Raw genomic sequence first — 21,123 nt, forward strand, 5'->3', positions numbered from 1 at the left:
CAACTTAAAGTTATTCAAGATTACCCCAGTATACCTCAGCGACAAGATTTCGCAGGCATATCCTTATTCTGTATACAGGGTTGTCCTAAACGGCCTCTGACATTTCTGCCTGTAGCCATGTGTGAAAGCCATAAAACTACTCAGGCGCAGTGGGGTGTGTTGGCAGACTGGGCGTGTGTGTGTGAGCATAGCGTAGATGGCTTAGTGAGCTTGCCACTTGTGTATTCGTTAATGTGCCTGACATTAGTCAGTCCCTTGCTGTCCAAGTGCTTCTTTAAGGTCACAGTCCCCCTATGAGGCATGTCCTGGGGGGCATCCTAAATGTTTCCCGGGGGCGGCAGCTAGAGCTGGACATGGGCCTTAGAACATGACAGGGGATAGATTGACATTTGTTGGGTCAGAGCTGATGTTGCTGTTATTTAAGAGACCAGTTTGCAGATGAAATTGTGGCTACTGAGAAACATCTGGGGCCAAAACAGTAGATGTGATAGTCATGTTGCAATTGAAGTACACGGTTGGACTTGAGAAAAGGTGAGGGTGCCCATAAACTGTAATGAACAGGCTTGAAGGAAAGAATTGGCAGAGTTTGAAGAGCAGAATTTTTTTTTTTTTTTTTAATGTTATCATGGCGTTGCTTTTGAGGTAGAGCAAGCCTTAGCTCATGTTATTTTAATATAAACTTCATGTGTTCCCTCTATAATTGCGTACATACATAGAGAAACATTTTTCAACAACACTTGTTCTGTTCTAATTGAAATTGATAGCCGTAAAATTTCTATTCATCTGGTAAACTGTTTGAATTCCTGTTCTATCTACTATCAATATGCACATGTATGTTATCAATAGGCCTGCGTAACAAATCTATATTGATAACTGTTGTGCCAATGAAAAATGGAACCTTCATCTATCCATAAGACATAATGACGAAATAGACATGTCTTGTGCAATAGGTTGTTCAGCCAAATGAAGGACAAAGAAGTTCATACATACTTTACATGGATGCAGCCAAGCCAGAGGGTTTGCAAATAAGTCTGCTTTGTGCTTCAGTCCTTGGCCCTTATTGTCCTTTTCTAAACTTGGTTTCTTCCAATTTGAAACATAAAATTTGATTCAGGAAATTGACTCTAGTGTCAAAAGTCACTTTCCCTAAATTGTAAAGTAGTGGTAAACAGAATGGGCAGGCAATGTATTGGTAAAGCTTTTAAGGCGGCCCTGCCGCATGTATTTCATGTAGTAATGTTTGAAGTTCTACCATGGACTCTGTAACATTTCTTTGTGGAAAAATGCCTTGTATACCTTGTTTCAAGCCATTCTAGCGTGGTATAGAAGGCCTGCAGGAAGACTCAGCTCAATTTGTGCTAGTTCGCATTCATATTCAATGAGCTAAGCTGCTTGACTCTGATTGGCTAACAGCTAGCCAATGAGAGCCTGGCTAACCCTATCCTTTACCCAGCGGAACTGGGTGAGATTTCTCCGCTTGTTTCTTTTCAGTGGCTAGACCTGACAGAGGAGGTAGCCGTTCATTTTCACATTCATAATATAACGTAACACAAACACATATGGACCCAACACATATGAAAAGACATGTATTTAAAATACCCAAACTGACTAATGGCAGAATGTGGCACCAGCATACAAGCTCTGGCCTCTGTACTGATAGGAATACAAGTTTGAACAAATGTGTGTGAGAATTGTTCTGCTCCTGTTTGTGTAGCTCAACCACTAACTTCATGACATCTGATTTGCACTTTTCCTATCCATTAGTGACCTCCAGTTGCTCCCGCCTTCCTCTTTCAGCAGCATCTTATCTGTCAGCCTGCTCTTCTGATACAGTGTGGTTACTGGGTTACTGAATTTTTTGTTTTCTGCCTTGTTTTTAGTTGTAGCCTTGATCATCCACTTTCTTTCTGCAGATAATGGCTGTACCTCCCACCTACATTGACCTTGGCAAGTCTGCCAGGGATGTTTTTACCAAGGGATACGGTAAGCACCAACCATACTCACTTATTTCATCTACATTTACAGCACTATGATGTAGATGCACAGTAGAATTTTGCCATGATGTGTACGACAATGACAATTGGATCATGAAGGTGATTCTGAGATGCACAATATTTTTCAAAATAATCCTCTTATGAATCATCATGATACCTTTGTAACTGAAGAGATGAGACATGTTTCAACAACTGTTTTAGGCTGTGTAATACCTGTGATGTGTACGAACTGTGGAGTGCACATTTTAAGTACATGATATCTGTATCTCTGACAGCTAGAAGAACAATACCTTCTTTCTATATTGTGCTGAATTGTAATTAAAGTATATTTCTTGCTAGATTTGCAACACTTCCTTTCAGGCATTGTACAAATCCAGCACCTACATAATTTTTATCACAATGCCAAATAAAAGTAAATAATTCAAACCAGTTACTGTACTATTTAGAGCTTGCCACTATCTGAACAAATGTTGACAAGTAGTACAGACCCTGCAGTTAGGGTGGATGCTCCCAAGGGTTACTGAATAATGCCCAGTGTCAACTTAATACCTAGGGAATTCCCAGACGTTGCAGCGGACTGATTAATTTGTACCATGACGACTGATTCAGTTTGGCACGGACTTTGATTCAAGACTGTGGGTTTCCCTGCGGGCTTAGGCTGCAATCCATCACATTCACAGAAATGCTTCAAAACTGAGATTAGTTGAGTGATTATGAAGCTGGTGACCTTTCCATAGGATGGAAACTGCACCTTTGGTTAAGGAAGTCTGCTGGATTTTGTAATTGGTGTAGAGAATGAATACTGAATATAATTTTGCATTGTTAGGACTAATACTATTGCCATTAAAGTAGTACTTGTTTAAATGGCTATCCGGTGCTTGCGTTTTAAGAAGCTTGTTCCACTTTAATAATGTGGCTGTTATTGGATGTTATATCTGTATGGTCATTCCAACATCATTTTAATCTTTTATTCACTATTGTCTGTTTCAGGCTTTGGGGTCATCAAGCTGGACTTGAAAACAAAGTCTGAGAATGGACTTGTAAGTCATTGCCAGTTGTTGTCAGATTGTAACTGCACAGCTTAAGGGCGATTTCACACCAACGGCCTTTAGTCTGGCTGAATTGAACTAGAGTTTGTTTGCCCTGCTGGTGCGGTTTGTTTGGGCAGGTGAGAACTCGGCAGTCAAACTCTGGTGCACACCAAAAGTAGACCAAACAAGCGTACCAAGACATGCTTAAAGAGGTGGGAACGTGATCCGTACCCGAACCGCACCAACTATACAAACTCCACCAGTCTGAGCTAATGTCTCCTGTAGTCAGGTATGTAGCAGTGTGCAGAGTTTCTATCCCATAAATAGACTGCGGTCAAGCTCACCAATAGACGCCGGCAGAGCAGAGCAAAGTCTCCCAGAGCAGACGTAGTAACGTCTCTTGCGAAACAATGTCTGATAATTTAATAAAATGAGCTGGTTTGACCACTAGACCAGAACACACAACCTTCTTTGTATTTACTTTCTTGTTCCCGGGCCCAGACATATCCGATCAATAAGAAGGCTGGACGTTCTTGCCTGATTTGTAATGAGGCAATTTGGTACACTTGTATTTTCCAGGTTTCAAGCCAAACCCAACCAAACCGACCAAGGGCAAATCTCTCCAAGTTTACTAACTCACAAACTGATTCGGACCAAAACAAACAAAAGAACTACAGGTGTGACAACACCCTCAGAGGCTCCTGGCTGATAATGGGGTTGCTGGTTATCTGATCTGTTTCTGTGCGTGTCTGTATGTGTATATATGTATATATATATATGTATATATATATATATATATATATATATATATATATATATATATATATATTATATATTGATTGTCAAAACAGTCAAGGTTTACAGGACTATATCACTGTCTAAAACCCTATGTAAACCTATTTAAAAATATATATTTGGTGTAAGACATTAATAATAACCGTAGTTAACCTGTCTGTAAATACATCCTTTTTTAATTCTGATTGCTTCTGACACCAATACTCATCCGCAGGAGTTCACCAGCACAGGCTCTGCGAACACTGAGACCAGCAAGGTCGCTGGATCCCTGGAGACCAAGTACAAGTGGGCGGAGCACGGACTGACCTTCACAGAAAAGTGGAACACCGACAACACGCTGGGGACTGAGATCACCATTGAAGACCAGGTTGGTGATGGGTTGTGGGGACCAAGACAATCTAAAATGTTTCCAAAAAAAATGTGATTTTGGTTGCTATTGGCCTGTCACTCAAGTACTGGTGCCATTTGCCATGTTGTAAATTAGACTTTGGTTTAATCTGATGAACAATTATGCTAAACTTGATCAGTTTAAATAAACTCAATTTATTTTTGTTTGCTTTATCTTTCTTTCCTATTCCGCAGTTGGCTAAGGGCCTAAAGCTCACGTTTGATTCCTCCTTCTCGCCAAACACCGGGTAAGAACAGCTTAAGAGAACTATGTAAATTGAGTTAATTAAAGTCAAGAGTTCAGTGGAGTGAAGTCATGTATTTCATTATGCGTTTTTTTATAGTTATGGTGAATAGGTATACACAATCATTGCAAAATAAAACTTACAATAAGGACCTTTTTATGTCTTACAGCAATTTGAGTCAGCAGATTATCTAAAAAGTTTCAGTTGGTAACTGTCAAATAACCTAATTTTCTTTAGTATTTTTTTGCCCTTTACCAATGTGAGCAGGTTGATGTCTGTTGGCTACAGAGAGGGAAAGACATGGGCAGAGGCTGATATAGAAAATAAAACATGTGTGTTTAGTATTTAACTAGAACAATGGATACATACATTTTAACAAGCAAACATGTAAGCTACCTGGCAATTGATAAGAAAAAAGTTGAGTTTCAACTGCTTAATTAGTACACTATGTCTACAAGGTAAAGATAGAATAAACAGAAACAATATTTGGCTAACATATAGTCATGTAAAAGGGGTTTGTTTAGATCAGTGCACCAGTGAGCTACAGCACAACTGCCAATTAGCTAACTTTAGCCAGCTAGCTAAGTTAGCTAACTTTTCACGCTAGGGTCACTGCTACATTGTCAGTGCTGGCTAAAGTAATGAAGGAAACCTGCTCTTAAAATTGGGTAAATAGATAAAGAGCACATTGCAAAGAGAAATATTATACATTTTGCCCCACTGCCTCTAAAAGGCTGTAAGTATGTGTGAATAAATGGTTGCAGTCTGTAGCCCTGATAAATGGCACTTCTTTATTATTTTAATTGTCATAGTAATTGTTATGTTGCTAAATCTGGGACACGTTGGTTTCTGACATAAGAACCTGTTCTCTCTGCCAGCAAAAAGAGCGGCAAGGTCAAGACGGGCTACAAGTGCGACCACATCAATCTTGGCTGTGACGTTAACTACGACATCAATGGTACAGCCATCCACGGCGCAGCAGTAGTGGGCTACGAGGGCTGGCTGGCCGGCTACCAGATGACCTTTGAGGCTGGCCGGAACAGGATCACCCAGAGCAACTTTGCTGTTGGATTCAAGACAGACGAGTTCCAGCTACATACAAATGTGTAAGACAACATGAAGCAGCAGATATAGTCATTATTGTGCAAGCATGCATCCTTCCATTGTACCTCACACAATCATGAATTATTGAACTTATGTGGCTTCTCTTCGTAGTATTAGAGTTATGTTATGAATTGTAATGGCCTACAATGACCATGGCTGATGGCAGGACCATGGTGCTGTTCATGCTCATTTAAATGTAAGGTTGCAAAGAGAGTGAATGCATATTGCCCTGATGCTGCTCTGATGCTTGAACCTAAACTAATTTAACAATGTATAAAGCTATAGATTCTGATATTAGGTTAGTGTTTCTGTCCTGCGGTAGTTGAAGGAACATAAGACACAGGCTAGACGTTCTTGTTTTAAGTGAAGAACTTGAGTCCAGACGACTGAACAGAAGCCTGATTTCTTGTCCTTGTCTGGCTGACTAGTCACTAATTTGGCTGTTTGCCGGGCACGCAGGTGCCTGGCAGTTATTTTTACACACAGGGTGATGGGATTTACTATATTGCAAGTGAGGTGCAGTGTGTGGTTGGCAGGCATAAAGGGCCCCAGTGCAAAGGCAGAGTGAGGTAGTGTCGGACAGTCAGATAGAGGGAGGGACAGAGCATAGTGTTGGTCTTGTTTCCCGCTGTGCCCCCTCGCCAAGCTTGTCTGTTTTTGTCTACAGCTGAAGTGGTTATCTGAGGTCAGACAAAGTATCATGTTGACTTTACATTAGTGACAGTGCACCCCCTTGTGGAACTCTTTCATATACATGCAAGAAACCAAGTAAGGTATTCTCTTTAATTACAAAACCAAACCTTAATGTATCCCTTTGAGGGGAAAATATCACCTGTAGGAAAACACTATTTGCGTTTAAGGCCCAGTTTAAATGTATACCAATCTGTCATTTGTCTTCAGAAACGATGGCACAGAGTTTGGTGGTTCCATCTACCAGAAGGTAAATGACCAGCTGGAGACAGCCGTCAACCTGGCCTGGACTGCCGGAAACAGCAACACCCGCTTTGGCATCGCTGCCAAGTATCAGATTGACCCTGATGCATCCTTCTCTGTGAGTAGTGTGTAACCTGAAGTAGTAGTTGTAGTGGTATAGTCACATGGTGTATGACGACAATGTCCTTTTATGGGTCCCTAATTAGGAATACCTGTTTTTAACCTACCCACCCTTCACATGTAATTCATAGTGCAGGATTAGATTCTTAAACTCCCTTTGACAACAGGGACATTCTGGGTCTCTACGAGATGAACAACGATGGGTTATGATGTTGTTCCATTCAAATCTTGGTCGTAATCTTTGCTGCATGTTCTGCCTAGCTGACCAATCTGGAAGGATAGGTGCAATACCATGTGAACACATCATAGTTAGTTGGGCCTGAGAGAAGCTTCATCCAAGCCAAAATGGTGTATGGGGGAAGTCTGAATGCTACAAAAAAGCCAATACTAATGTCCATTACATACATCCTTAAATCCCACTCAGCAGAGCCATTTATTGTGAATTGTTGTTTGTTAGTGTAACTATGTTTTTTCAAACTGTTACATGTTATGACGTGACCAACATGCCATTCTGATGTGAGGCTGTTTTAGTGGTAGCACCTATCAATTGCAATTTAGATTTTATTTATTTTGGTCAGAGCAGGCAATACATTGCACACCATTGGCATGATACCCTTTTTATCTGTTATTAATACGTGTTCTGTGTATCTTTTTCAACAGGCCAAGGTGAACAACTCCAGCCTTGTGGGCCTGGGCTACACTCAGACTTTGAAGCCAGGTGAGGGCAGTTTTGTATAGGCAAAAACACTGACCATGTTTACAAAGACCACAATATGTCAACATTTATTCAATTAAGACAAAGTACAATTTAACCAGGATTTTCTTAAAGTAGAATTAAGTCCGAATCTGAACAGTGGAATTTGGATGTGTATGTGGATCATTCCAAATTAACTACTACGTCTTTTTGTACTAAACATGCACAGAGTACACCTTGATCATAATATTGCTCCATAGCAGAGTTTTTATGACTTTTTTATTTAGATATACATCAGAATCAGAATCGGCTTTATTTGCCAGGTATGAGGACACATACGAGCATTGTTGCTCACAATGTGCTTACACATACAAAAACAACCAAAACAAAAATATACACACTAATATATTCACAATATATACATACTCTAAACAGAAACAATACAGAAACAATATTGATGCATACATTGATGCTCAGGTAAAAAATATAACAGCTATCAGAGTAATTTTGCACAGTGTTTTTTAAGGGTTATGTACAGCCAACAACTAAAACCTCTCAATGATAAACAATGGTAGCAACATTACAGAAAGATGGGCTTTGAGGTTAAATGCTGAAAGGGAAACTGACATGGAAAGTAGAGGTGAGTTCTTTGATAAATCAAGGATGGAATAATTCAGTAAACCTAATCTAAATACAGTTTTAGACTGTTTCAAGGATTATTTGCTAAATTATGCATTGTGTTTGTTTCTGCAGGAATCAAGCTGACACTCTCTGCTCTCCTTGATGGCAAGAACATCAATGCTGGTGGCCACAAGCTTGGTCTCGGCCTTGAGTTCCAGGCGTAGGAGGATGAGGCGGATGCCCGTCCGGTCCTCCCAGCACACATGCACTCCCCACCTAAAAAAATCCAAATCCTTTATTGATTAGCCTACCCTCACAAAACCCCTGTGTCCCCTAGACATGCTATAGCTGGAGGCAAGACAGCATAAAGGTCAAATTGTTCTTGCAACGATCTACCAATTTTAAAGGACCACTTTAAGGGAATATTTTGAAAATAAGAAGCCGGTTTCAGAACAAAACTATTACCGTTTAACAGAGAGTTTTATCTTGAATTGTATAGCTTACAAAGAAAATGTAACATTGAGTATAATCATGTTTGTCATTTCACTACATTCATACACAATGCTTTAATTTGTCTCTCTGCTTTCCAGTGCAAAGGGCAGTCAGAGTACACTTGAGTAGTTACACCTCCAGATGGTGCTGTTGCATAGCGCCATTAAGGTTACTCATTTCTTAAAAGTTGTAGTGGGGAAATAACTGTTTTTCCACGCTTCCGCACAGGAGAACTCTTATGTCTGTCTTGATATATTATACAATGGGAAGGGTTAGTTGTCCCTGGTGTGAAGCTGTCATTAGCTCTAAGAGACACTACACTCCAATGTGGACATTCTGTGTTTTCGTCTCATTTGTTTTTTGTGTCTGTGCATTTGGTGTGAAAAATGTCTTTTGTTACAAATAGGAAAATAATATTTTATTGACAGTGTTGCATAGTTTAATCCACCTGTGAAGTCTTACAAAGGCAAGGAGCTCTCAATTCTTCCTGGTTGAGCAAAGGAAGGGAAACCTGTCATGCACCCAGTTAAACTTCTCTGGATAAGAGTTACAGTACTTCTTTGAGGGGGGATGAAAATAATTACAGTGGACAGGAAATGGTAGTCTTCCACAACTGGTTATGGAAAAACATGCTTAGGTGTATTTGACAGTATTGTCATTCCCTGAATTAAATAAAGAACACCTTGAACCAGTTTGTGATTTGCGTTTGTTCTTCTGCCTTTGCCACATAATGACCAGCATTTACTGACCGATTTCTGACTGACTAATTTCAGCCCATGTTTATTTGAAATTCTTTGAAAATGCTTTTGAACAAACAAATTGGCCATATGTGATAGCCGAGGAGAATTTAAAAAGCGTTTTAAGGCAGGAGATTACATAGATACTTTCTGTCTGATGTTGATATTCATTGGCATCACAAGGTTCATTTTTAGGTCAATCTACAGTGACGACTAACAGTTATGTTTGTTGTTGATTCATCTATTGTATATTATCTGTTAATCCTCTATTAAATATCAGAAAATAATGAAGTCATACCACAATTAACCATAGCCCATGGTGACAACTTTACATTAAACTTAAAACCCAAAGATTTATAATGATATGAAATAAAACCAGCATATTTGGTTGTATATAATACAGTTAGTCGATTGAATCTTTGAACGTGTTTAAAAAGAATCTGTAGACAATTGCATGACTGACCTCGCTCTGGACCTTGGTTTAGGAGGACTACAGCCTCACTGTCCCACAAATCCTAAAGAAAACCAAATGATGGATTGGATATTTCTTGGTATGTTTGGCATTGGCCGGTATGATTATACCACGATTGTTTAATTCTTTTATCATTTATTGACATGATCAGAAGTGAAAACAATAGCAAGGACGGCTGACTGAACAATTTTTTTGTCCAACTTTTGTTGTGCCGTATGGTTTCTCCAAACAAAGTGTAGAAAGTGTCTAAATAGCTCTTGAACTTGGTGTTTGGGTGAAAACACTGAATACATATATAAATATATATGACAAATCACAAATGATAAGGGGGGAATCTAATGGCTTCACAAACAACTCTATGTAGCTTCACAATGGTAAAGTTGGTTTTATGTTGGACGGTGGCTATTTAACACATTCCAAAAATTTATTGTGCAGCTTGCCCTTTTGAACTTTCTTACACATTGCACAAAGCTTCTTTTTTTACTTCAAAAAAACCATCCTGTGATTTTTTAATGATTTTGTTATGTAAAAAAATGCTATAAATCTATTATGTGGCTTGACCTTTTGACCTATTCATGTCAAAACACGTTTGTTAAACTCAGCTAACTTTTTTACATACAAAGCTTTTTTTTATGGTTGTTCGCTATACTTGTAAGAGACACAAAAAAGAAGCTCATGAATGAGCATGTTGCTACGACAACACAAACTAAGAAAAATAAGGTTTGTGCAATAGAGTTTGCTGAGTGCACCAAAAGTGTTTAGACATGAATAGGTCAAAAGGTCAAGCTTCTTAATAGATTTATAGCATTTATTTACATAACAAATACTTATAAAATCATAGGATGGAGTTTTTGGAAAAATAAGCTTTGAGCAATTCAACAGTTCAACACAAGGGATTTGACATAGACTGGTCGAAGGGCAAGCTGCATAATAGATTTTTCGAATGTGTCGAATATCCAACGTCCAATATAAAACCAACTTTATTAGGTTGTATTTTCAGGCTTTGACCAGGTCCTTACCACAAATATACTATTCTGGAGTGACAAAGTAAGCATTGAGTACATCAGACCTCATGCATCCACTTTTCATGACCCCCCCTGAACACATTTTCACTCTACCACATATGTGGCCATGCGAAACCACGCCTCTTCAGTTACTCAAGTATCAACATGGCGACGTGCGGAAAGATGGGACGAAGCGGAAGAAATATGTTTGCTCTTTCCCTGGTTATTTGCCTCCAACTGTTCGCCAGCGGCTGCCTGTCAGCTCCAGTAAATAACGGTACTGAAGGTATGTAATACTTTTATGAAGTACCTGAGATAATGACTGTTTTTTCAACCAACTAACAGAACTGCTAACGTTAGCTAGCCAGTGTCAGGTAGCTAGCTAACGTTACTGCGATGTTACGGTAGCTAGTTGGCTTGTACGTCATGCTAGAAACCATGGTTTCAGGTGAGAAGGGACGATGTGATTTAAAATAGCTCTTTTGAATCGAGTTGTTATGAACGTTTTACAGTACAGTTCAACCAAGTAATTTCCCAAATGTGAAGCGTTATAACGTTATAAGGCTGTAAATGTGACGTCCCTCTGAGAACCGTTTTGAAATGTGTCTGTCACGAGATTGCAAGTTGAAAGTAACAACGTTAAAATGTTCTTACGTTAACGTCAGGTCGTTGAGACGGTATTTCTTTTAATTCAATGTACAGTTTGCATGAAGTTCCCTGGCTTGGCCTTAACTAAATAGCAATAGTAACTGTAGAAAGACTAGAAGAGTGGAATAATAGCTCTCGAAACCAGGAAAAGGGAATTCATATTTTTCTATCTAACTTCAAGATCGGTAACCTTACAAGTTACAGCCTGCCTATTTGGATAGCGTTAAGTTCGACCAGTTAACTTAAATGTCTGTTTCGACTAATGAAAATGGCATTGTCTACTTTGTGAGGCCCCGCGAGGACTCCTTAGCAGTAATGATTTGTGGTGGTGAGATAAGTTGACTTGGTCCTGATGTCCTTGTAAATAAGTAAGTAAGTTACTGCTACAGCTTATAAAGAATACCTTTTGAAGTTTACGATCAAGGAACTGGGACCACAGTAAAGGCTCATTAGAAGGCTCTATCTTGCACAAATTCACTTTTACTGCGTGCTGTTTTTATTTGCTTAAATCTGTTGAGATAAGGTCATTGGTATTGATTTGGTCTTTCAAATGAAGACTGAATGTCATGTTTACTACATGCCTGCACAACTGTCAGGTTGCAGCCTTGTGTTTGCTTGGAAAAATCACGTCTTAGGCCTATTTCATTTTTAAAAATATTACTATCATTCTCACTGTACTCACTCAAACAGACCATCTCTGTAATGTATTACTGTGGTAAAGAGGCACTGGAACAAAAATACATAGACATAGTCTGTTGGTTAGGGACAAAACATATCAGTAACATTCATGGACTTCACATTTCATCCTCTTTTGCAGCATTTGGAGTTACATAAGCTAATGTTTAGTATTGGTTCATGAAATCAGATCAGAACATATCATTAATTTGCTGTCCTTATACTGTGGATGACCCTTTGGCTTTGCACTAAACCAGTGGCTTCATACATTTTTTTCTTCATTAATTTTCAATCATCTTCGTATATGGGTTTAATCTGAATCTCAAACTGATCCAAGAAGCAAAAAAGTAAAACTTTTGCAAAAGAGTGGAGGAAGTTCCCTCATCACCTGTTAATGAGATGTGAGATTTAAGGACATATTATAAGCATGATTAAATATTAAGTAACCCAGTTACTCAGTCTTTATGGCTGACTTTCCTAAATGCTGTTTTATGTTGTTGAGGTTGCTGCCTCAAAGATCTCCTGTTCAGTGGTTATTAATGCTGGCCACGGCCCATGTTTATGAATAGTCCCTTTCTTCTCTTAGAGACGTCTTACCTCGTGCTTCAAGTTCCTAGTGTTCCCCTCCCTAAGCAGCGCCTCCTAGTCCCACAGGATGAAATAATGTTGACACTTGTTGGTTAAATCAAGTGGTGTCATTGATTCAGGAAAACTGGCCAGATACACAAGACTGAGTTAAGCTCTAATTTAAAGACACAGTCAGTAACTGTTACTGTTCATAAAATGACAATACCTCATTTTTATTATCAATATACATAACTAAAATGTTATGTATGTTATACTGTTATAAAGTTAAATGGGTTAAAAAAATTGGAAAACCTGGCTAACATCGACGTACACAATCTACACTTGTTTCACTCAGAGATTCTGCAATAGTTCAGCAATAAAGGTCAGCAGTTATGCTGGCTTTGTTGATTCACACAGAACCATGCAGAGGCGACATAATGCCGCCCCTGCTCGTGGGTCAACTCGTGTATCGTATTGCATGTATTCCCACCATGCCTCTTGTCCCTTTCAAACAGACGTTTCGGCTGTGTTATGGCTCTGTGACTTCCTCCGCTGCCGGCGTAAAGGCGCAACAACCCTGTCCCGCATTCCGTCTTTTGCCATTTTTTTGCCATTAATGGTACCTGCTCGACTCGCCTTGACTCGGCCGCGGTGCCACGTCCTCCTTTTTCCATTACAGAGTAGTACTGCTAGGGCTGCACAATTAATCGAATTTTAATCGCGATCACGATTTGGACTTTCCACGATCAAATTTGCGTGATCGAGCGATTATTTTTTATAAAGCGTCATTTCATAGAACGCTCCGGGTTTTTTGCAAAGCCAATCTCCCGCTACTACCGTCTGCTCATGAGCCAGTCAGAGTAGTTCACTGCACCGCGCAGCTAAGTTTCTAGATTTAGACAGTCCCAGAGGACAGAGTAGCGTGAGGAAATCTCAACAGATAGCTGTCGGTAATACGTCAGTTTCAAGGTTTACCAGTTTACCAGTAAACGCAACACTTTGTCCCATCTCTTGTTTTTCCGACAACAGCAGTGAGCAGTGCTAGTCAGTGCTATAGCGTCGTTTAGCTGTTAGCTCCTCTAGGACGCACCGGTGCTAATGTCCTCGCATCCGCTGCAATGCTGTTTATATGGATACGGTTTAATTTTGCGTTACATGACCCATTTCATCTGTAAAGCCGTGCCTGTGTGGGATCTTTCTACGCTCTCTCGTCCTACTCTTTCTCCTCTTACTCTCCGCGCCCCGCCACACAGCGGCCCGGTCCACACTTCTGACATTGGTCTACAGTTTTAATGTTTTATTAACACACTGTATATTGTTAAGTATGAGGGGGCAAACTTGTTTTTGTACCAGTGTTTCCGCGGGTAACTGCTATCGCGGCCGCCACGGCGAAGAACACAGAAGAAGTTATTGAATGCCACTAACTTCAGTTGGTAGAGTAACAGCGTGTGAGACGGAGCTGCTGGACCTGGACCTGGACCAGAGATGTGACCCATGGCCAGAATATCATAGTTCATAAAAATGCAGCGCTGTAATGATAAAGACGTTTCATACACACGACGTGTGTGTCCGCCGTTCGACCCGTGCTGGACCCGTTCATAATGATCTCTGTGTCTCTGTGAGTAGGTCCCATCACACTCCTCTCTCAGTTATAAATAGCCTATGTGACAATAAATTTGTTTTGGTTAAAATCTACAAATCAGTTGAGAGAATCGCGACTCAAATTTTGATCAAAATAATCGTGATTATCATTTTGGCCATAATCGTGCAGCCCTAAGTACCGCCTCATGCGTGAGGTGAGCCGTGGCTGCTTGTCATAGCAGGAAACTGCCTTGACCTAAATGCAACACACACACACACACACACACACAGAACGTCAGAGGTGTGTTGTTTTTGATTCTCAGCAGTGGCTGTTGCCACAGCCTGAAGACAAATTTAAAGAAGCAGAGGCAGTAAAAAACGGGTTTGTTCAGGACACCCCCAGTCTGTCACTAGTAATGATGACGCCGCTAATAGTGACGAGTCTCTCCGACCAATCAGTAGTCTGCAGCTTTCCACGTCACCTTTTGGTTTCGCTTCAGCTCGCTTGGAACCTCGACTGAGGTAGTACTAAAAGTACCTGAGTAGGTACTAGGGGTGATCCGAGTATCCGGCTGAAACGAGTATCCGGTACGGATAAGACTTTTGCCGAGTACAAGTATTATCCAGTAATATGAGTCAATTCCGTACTCTGATTGAATACAACTCCTCAACTGGCCACGCAGCGTTCTGTGATAATCACAGCGCCCCCGAAGCCCCCCCCCCCCCCCCCCCCCCCCTACAACCACGCTCGGATCAATCACACACACACACACACACACGAACAGGAGAATGCGCTCTCTCTTCTCTTTCTCTCGCTCCTTCAGTCAATTCGGTCTGCGGATTTGTTCCTTTAACATTTAGGGTTCTTCAGCTTCAGGTTTGTTTTAACTCGTGTTTGTAGTTCTACATAGTACAATTTCTGTGACGTGTTGTAGTCTACTAGTACATTAGATTTCTGGTGAACGTGGGGTTTGTAGTTCTTACATAGTAACCAGTAGATTTCTGGTGAACGTGGGTTTCAGACGTGCTGCTGGATTCAAATGCAACTCCCGTTGCGTCTCTGCCATTGGAGATTTTTTTATTTTTTTTTTATTTTACTGTCACTGCCACACCACACACACACACACACCACACCACACACACACACACACCCACTTGTGTGGAAATAAAAAAAATAAAAAAGAACCAAAAACAAAAAAAATCACACTGATCATACAAAAATAAAAAGTTAAAAAAAGAAAGTTATATTGAGTATGAAAACTCTTGTTCATTACATTTTACCTCATAATTGTAACCGCATGTGTTGTATTCATTGTTGCAGAACGTTCTGTATAGTTTGTTACCATGACAACACCATTGATCTGAAGCTCGATGCTGTCATTTAAATAGTTTTCAAATCAGCAATAAATATAACAATTTTTGATCAACTCATATCAATTGCATCTTAAATAACTACCGGTTAAGCCCCACATTCAAGACAACCCACCCACTTCCTGGTTAAATCTGACCACTTCCGGGTTAGGCCCCGCCCAGTCCATTACGGCTCCGGATACAGATAATTCGATGTGGTAACAGATACAGATATTCATGTGGTAAAACAGATACAGATACAGATAATGCTGTACTCGCTCATCCCTAATAGGTACCATGCTGTGGAAAAACGCCATTTGTAACTTTCACACAAATGGCAAGGTAACTTAAAGACGCAACATTCCCGCCTTGAACAGGCTGTGTGAAAGGGACTATGTCAGCAGCAGTCATGGGATTAGGGCACAACAACAAAAAGACAAGAAAAAATTTAAATGAAAGTGTAGATATTGAAATGAGTTGAAACTGAAAGCTCAGATTAGGCCTGCACAATTAATCGTTATAAATCCCAATCTCAATTCACCCTGTTCACAATTTAAATTCTTAAATAACTTCAATTTACAAACAATTACAATTTTTGTGGTGATGAGCAATGTGCTAAAGGTGTCAAAAAAATCTGTTTGCTACTGACAATTTCTTTTGTTTTGTCATGGTCAAGAAAATCATGGCAGAGAATCGTGATCTCAATTCTAAGCAAAAAAAAAATCATGATTCATATTTTTCCCCGAATTGTGCAGGCCTAGCTTAGATTGAATTTGCATTATTAGCGATTAGGTTTAGAAAGTGGTAAATGAAGAACCCCTCCTTGATTGAAAATGCATATTCTGTTTAGCCTGCAAGACAGACCTTTTCAAGTGGCTGTATCGAAGTGTTTTAAGGAGTTATTCATGAACCTTATTTTTGTAACCTAATGTTTATTGTCTTGCATTGTTATTTACTCTAACTTTACAGTAACAATCCAAGGGAAACCGGGGGAAAACGCATCTCAGAATCTTAATTTGACCATTGTGAACGAGAAGCCAGGTGGCGCAGAGCCTCCGCCATCTCAACAGGTTTCAACGAAGGATCCTTCCACAACTGCTGGCAATATCTCCGCATCAACAGAGGAAGATGCTCCTGAAGACAACCACACAATAGCCATTACACCGAAAATGTCTAACATGCATAAGAAAACGAATCCAGTCACCATCATTGGCAGCTCTGATAATACACAGCAGAAAACAAATGTTAGCAATGGGGACACAAGAACAGATGTGGCTGGAGAGAAACCAGACAAAAAGAATACAACAGGTGGACTTGCTTCCGAAACCACCCCAGCTTCTAGTCCAGAAGTTCCCAGCACTTCTGCCCTAGCCCCTGAACCTGTCACGGAAGAGGTAGAAACACCAGCCGCCATCTCCAAACCCGCCAACACCCTGAACTCGTTCACACTGCAGGACACTGAGGCAGACCTGCTGCAGCCCACTGACAAATTACCAGCACCTCATATGGATCCGGATGGTTACCCAGATGAAGACAACGATGACGACACTGTCTACAGTAACAACGAAGGATATGAAGATGATGTCAAAGACAGGACTGTGAGCAGGCTGCAGCCAGACGGTATGGAGGTGACCCGTTACAAGGGAGCAGACAGCTACAACACAGAGGATGAGGACTCTCACTTCTTCTTTCATCTGGTCATTCTGGCTTTCCTGGTGGCAATCGTTTACATCACCTATCACAACAAGAGGAAGGTGAGTGTTGGCACGACAGCCGGGCAACTGCTCAGGATGTAGATGCCAGAGATGATGATGCAACATAAGTCTCGTTTGCACAGGGCTGGTATTACCTCAGCATTTAGCTTCTGTAAACTGCAAAGTTTACATTGTCAGCATGTTGTTGAAACTATTAATTATTGATAGACAAAATTTATTACCAACAATTTGGATAAGAGCATCTCAAATCTGAGGTTTCTTTGTTATATATATATATATATACATATATATTTATGTGTATTGTGCTTTAGACAATTGTTTAGACAAATTAAGCATTTTGATATCCATAGCCTAAGATTTTACCTTTGGCTCGTGACCTTACACTGGCAGTTTTTCACATTGATTGAACAGTTGATTATTGGGAAAAAATAATCAGTAGGTTTATAGATAAAAGAAAATGACAATCACACGGTCCTATAAAGTCCTGCTGTACTTTGATCAGGGTTAAAATTATTTTTTAATTAAACTTGGGAGTGAAACAATGAGGACTTTCCTAAGCCATTTACAGCCGTTTCCTCAACCGCACAACCTGCCAAAAAAACAGCAGTGCTTTACAATGTAACAAAAACGGTAAAGATCCTCCGCCAAACAAATCAAGCTCTGTATTTTAAACAAAACACCACATTGTAGAATATTAGATGATATGTAGCACAATAGCCTTTCTAGAGGAACAAGTCCTCCCTGTCAAATCAGCAGAGGAAGGTATTACGCTGGCTCCATGTTAATTTGGGTTTCACAGCTGAAGTAAGGATCCCAATTATGTAGTCTTTAATCTTTTCTTTTAGCCTGTCAACCAAGAAATCATTTTGCTTGATAAGCACTTGTACATCTATCATATTTGATTTCTATCTGCATTTAGCTAATTTTATTAAAAACAATTTCTCTTCTTTTCAGATCTTCCTCCTGGCTCAGAGTCGGCGCTGGAAGGACGGTCTGTGTTCCCGCAACACCGTGGAGTATCACCGCCTGGACCAAAACGTCAACGAGGCCATGCCCTCCCTCAAGATGACCCGAGACTACATTTTCTGATCCACGTTCAGAAGAACAATATGTCCAGTCCTGCACAAAGCCAGTTGGCCTTCCTGCCTGGTCAGTCACATTGTTGAGATCTGTGCTTTGTCATGGAGCCTGATTAATGCTTTCTCTTGCTTTACAGGCCAACTGGAGAACATTCTGTCTTTGGGATTGAATTTTGTTTATTCAGGACTTTTCTGTTGTCTGCATAGAGAGATTTGTTATGTTATTCTTATTTGTTGTATTAGTTTAATGTTATTTGTCCTGTTTTCCCGCAATTAATGACTTAATAGGATTTCATATTTTGATTTATTAGGATCTTAAATTTGTCTTTTTTGGGAGTGTTTTTAGCCTTATGGTCCCTCTACACCAGTTTCCCCTCTTGCATATTGTCTTAATGTTAAATACTCACTTTAAGGATAGGACGAATTTAGGTGATAATATATAATGCTTAATTATAACAGTTGATTATTTACCCCAAGATTATTGATGGATTTCTCTCAGCAGTTAGCCAATATATGAATCGACACACAATGCATTTGTTGTGCTTGTGTCACGCATACTTTTGTATTGTAAAGGTGTATGTATGCAAACAAAGCAGCAATCTAGGAGAAGTTATTTAAATGCAGTCATTCACAAAAAAAACTGGCCATTGCTCATGTTAGAATGCTGTAAACTATTATAAAAAATGACATATTGAGAAAATTGATTACAATTTACAAAGTCAAAATATTCCTTAGTATTTGATAAAAAATGAATTTGATGTGATTTTCTTTATCTAACAAAGATATCACATTTTCACTGAAATTTAAAACCAAAACTGTGCAAACTGATTTTACATTATATAAGAGATGTAAAATCCCTGTTACATGTTGGGAAATGAAGCTGCACATTAAGTCAAGGAGGGGGACTACTCTTCAGGTGAGGGGTCTGTCCACGTGTTTAAGCCATTTAAATGAAGACAGGTACTGAATATTGTTCAGGTTAGAATGTACTTACGTAATGTATGGGAGAAGAGTTTTTCCTTGTTTGTCATTTTACTTACGTACTCTACGGTACCTGTTCTACTGCCCAGATTTTGCTATGCAGAAAATCCCGGGGCTGGCCCTCTTTGTTTTATGACTTCGGTGAAGTCTCTAGCAATCATTTCTGGTCTTCATTTTGGCAAAATACAACTTGCACATGACTTTTCATTTGTAGTTGCCTCCTGTCAGAGTACAGTGTGGTGGACTGGTATCTCTGTTCATCATCAGAATTACTGTCTGCTCTGTGTGGACTGATGGTAACTTTTATACCATTCATTACCAGAAGACTGTGTGCAGTTACAGTCCAAACCGTGGACCGTGTGAGCAAAAACCACAAAAGAAAAACAAGAACAGAGCACATTGCCACCGGCAGACCACATTGTCATTGCCACATTGTTTGTCACTCATGACTCTATTTCTTATTCCTCACAGGTCATAGCTGCATGTTTTTCTGTCCGTTGCCTTCTCATGCCTTCAATTAACATGCCATAACTTCCACATGAATCCATGTATTGTTTATCAATCTGTCGTCGCCTTCTGCCAGTTATTTTCATTTATCCTGCCCGTATGTAGAGCTACACAGTGGTTAGATTGATAATGCGATTTTCACTGTGCCGTTCAGTCATATTAGCTGGAATATGAGGGGAGGAGGTGTCCTGGGGAAAGGTGATGGATCAACACTGCTCTTGCAATCAACAGTAGAAACTGTATAAGCTCTGTCAATAAAGCACAAATTGTGTACAAAGTCCTACCTGTGTCTTTACTTTTTGTGATTGATGCTTTCATGTTTGAACTGCTCAAGTGATTCATCTAAGATTCTCTTCTGACAGATTTTATTTTGAGTCTGATATAGAGAATATTTACATCAGAGCCTTCTGTTATCTAGCTCTCTTTGGAGTAATTGCCCAGCTTACCTTGGCATTACTAACTAGACCGGCAGCTCCTTTTGATCGTAATAGTCTAAGTCTAAGTCTAGTCTAATAGGCTCGCTATGGCAGTCACAGCACAAGCTGAAATTTTGGTTAAAAGCTATAATATATATTTATAGGCTAAATTTGTAAAGGGTGTAGATTTTAGAACATACAAATCTACATTTAGCAACAGTTGAGGCGTACTTCATCTGCAAAAGAGCATTTTATCTACATTAGATCCGATGTTTAATCTGAGAAAATAAAAAGCAACTGCTGCAGTGTGACAAGTTGTGGTTCTCTATCTGATGGTTGCGTTTTCTGTATGTAATTGATGTGAACTGACATCCAAAATACCTTTTCACAAAAGGCAAAAACAGGCGTTACTAATAACATACGGTGGCTCCGTTATGTTCAAGTGTGAGGGCGACAGTGAGTCAGCATGCACAGCACCAGGACCCTGAATTTAGAAAACAGCTAAAAGGAATTCAGCCCTCGTGAATTTCATTATTTACACCTGTGCTATTCCTACTGTGACTTGTCTAAATATCTTCTGTGAAAAAGGCCTACAGCCGTTTCCAGAATCAGGACTGCTAATAATAATAAGTAACTACCACAAGGAGGCAGTATGCACACACAAATACCTGATCAGACCAAACTGTGTTTCAGTTGTCAGATCTGCTGCTGTGTCCTTTAACAAATTGAATGAGAGCAGAGTGGTACCACATACTGTGTAAGAGACAAGAAAGCAAGCGCATGTTACTGACTCCACATCCAAATGTAGCCCGAGAAAATGGAATTGGTTTTTGACTGCTTTACTCTTAGTGTGAAACACGTGTCAGCATAATAAAGGGTAATTTGAGCTGAAAAACTTTTCAACACTTTTATACTTTTTGTAATAATGTGTGCTCGGAACCATTATGGGCCACAATTACCCAGAATCTTGGAGTA

At 39.8% G+C, this 21,123-nt stretch overlaps 2 protein-coding genes across 4 annotated transcripts in view; both read left to right on the plus strand.

The window, feature by feature from the left end:
- The window catches only part of vdac1 (voltage-dependent anion channel 1), a 9,963-nt gene extending 855 nt beyond the window's left edge, over window positions 1-9,108 (plus strand). For both annotated transcript variants that reach the window (XM_032533404.1, XM_032533405.1), the window contains exons 2-9: window positions 1,914-1,983; window positions 2,985-3,034; window positions 4,035-4,187; window positions 4,403-4,455; window positions 5,331-5,558; window positions 6,457-6,607; window positions 7,270-7,327; window positions 8,057-9,108. In XM_032533404.1, the coding sequence (XP_032389295.1) occupies window positions 1,917-1,983; window positions 2,985-3,034; window positions 4,035-4,187; window positions 4,403-4,455; window positions 5,331-5,558; window positions 6,457-6,607; window positions 7,270-7,327; window positions 8,057-8,148 (852 nt within the window). In that variant the 5' untranslated portion in view covers window positions 1,914-1,916 and the 3' untranslated portion in view covers window positions 8,149-9,108. The remainder of the gene's footprint in view (window positions 1-1,913; window positions 1,984-2,984; window positions 3,035-4,034; window positions 4,188-4,402; window positions 4,456-5,330; window positions 5,559-6,456; window positions 6,608-7,269; window positions 7,328-8,056) is intronic.
- Window positions 9,109-10,645: 1,537 nt separating this feature from the next.
- c13h5orf15 (chromosome 13 C5orf15 homolog) lies at window positions 10,646-19,603 on the plus strand. 2 transcript variants are annotated; one of them, XM_032533402.1, is made up of 3 exons: window positions 10,646-10,915; window positions 16,420-17,204; window positions 18,120-19,603. In XM_032533402.1, the coding sequence occupies exons 1-3, from the start codon at window positions 10,795-10,797 to the stop codon at window positions 18,252-18,254; spliced, it is 1,041 nt and encodes a 346-aa protein (XP_032389293.1). In that variant the 5' UTR covers window positions 10,646-10,794; the 3' UTR covers window positions 18,255-19,603. The 2 variants fall into 2 exon arrangements, with proteins under 2 accessions (XP_032389293.1, XP_032389294.1); XM_032533403.1 differs by having other exon boundaries at window positions 10,716-10,906.
- Window positions 19,604-21,123: the final 1,520 nt, after the last annotated feature.

This window comes from Etheostoma spectabile, chromosome 13, assembly GCF_008692095.1.
Source record: "Etheostoma spectabile isolate EspeVRDwgs_2016 chromosome 13, UIUC_Espe_1.0, whole genome shotgun sequence".
Taxonomy (NCBI): domain Eukaryota; kingdom Metazoa; phylum Chordata; class Actinopteri; order Perciformes; family Percidae; genus Etheostoma; species Etheostoma spectabile.

What these genes read in the sequence shown, in the direction of transcription:
- c13h5orf15 (XM_032533402.1), top strand. Translation starts at nt 10,795, where the DNA reads ATGGCGACGTGCGGAAAGATGGGACGAAGCGGAAGAAATATGTTTGCT. An exon ending in AGTAAATAACGGTACTGAAG is followed by an intron (nt 10,916 to 16,419) that starts GTATGTAATACT and finishes CTAACTTTACAG; the next exon opens with TAACAATCCAAGGGAAACCG. An exon ending in CCTATCACAACAAGAGGAAG is followed by an intron (nt 17,205 to 18,119) that starts GTGAGTGTTGGC and finishes TCTTCTTTTCAG; the next exon opens with ATCTTCCTCCTGGCTCAGAG.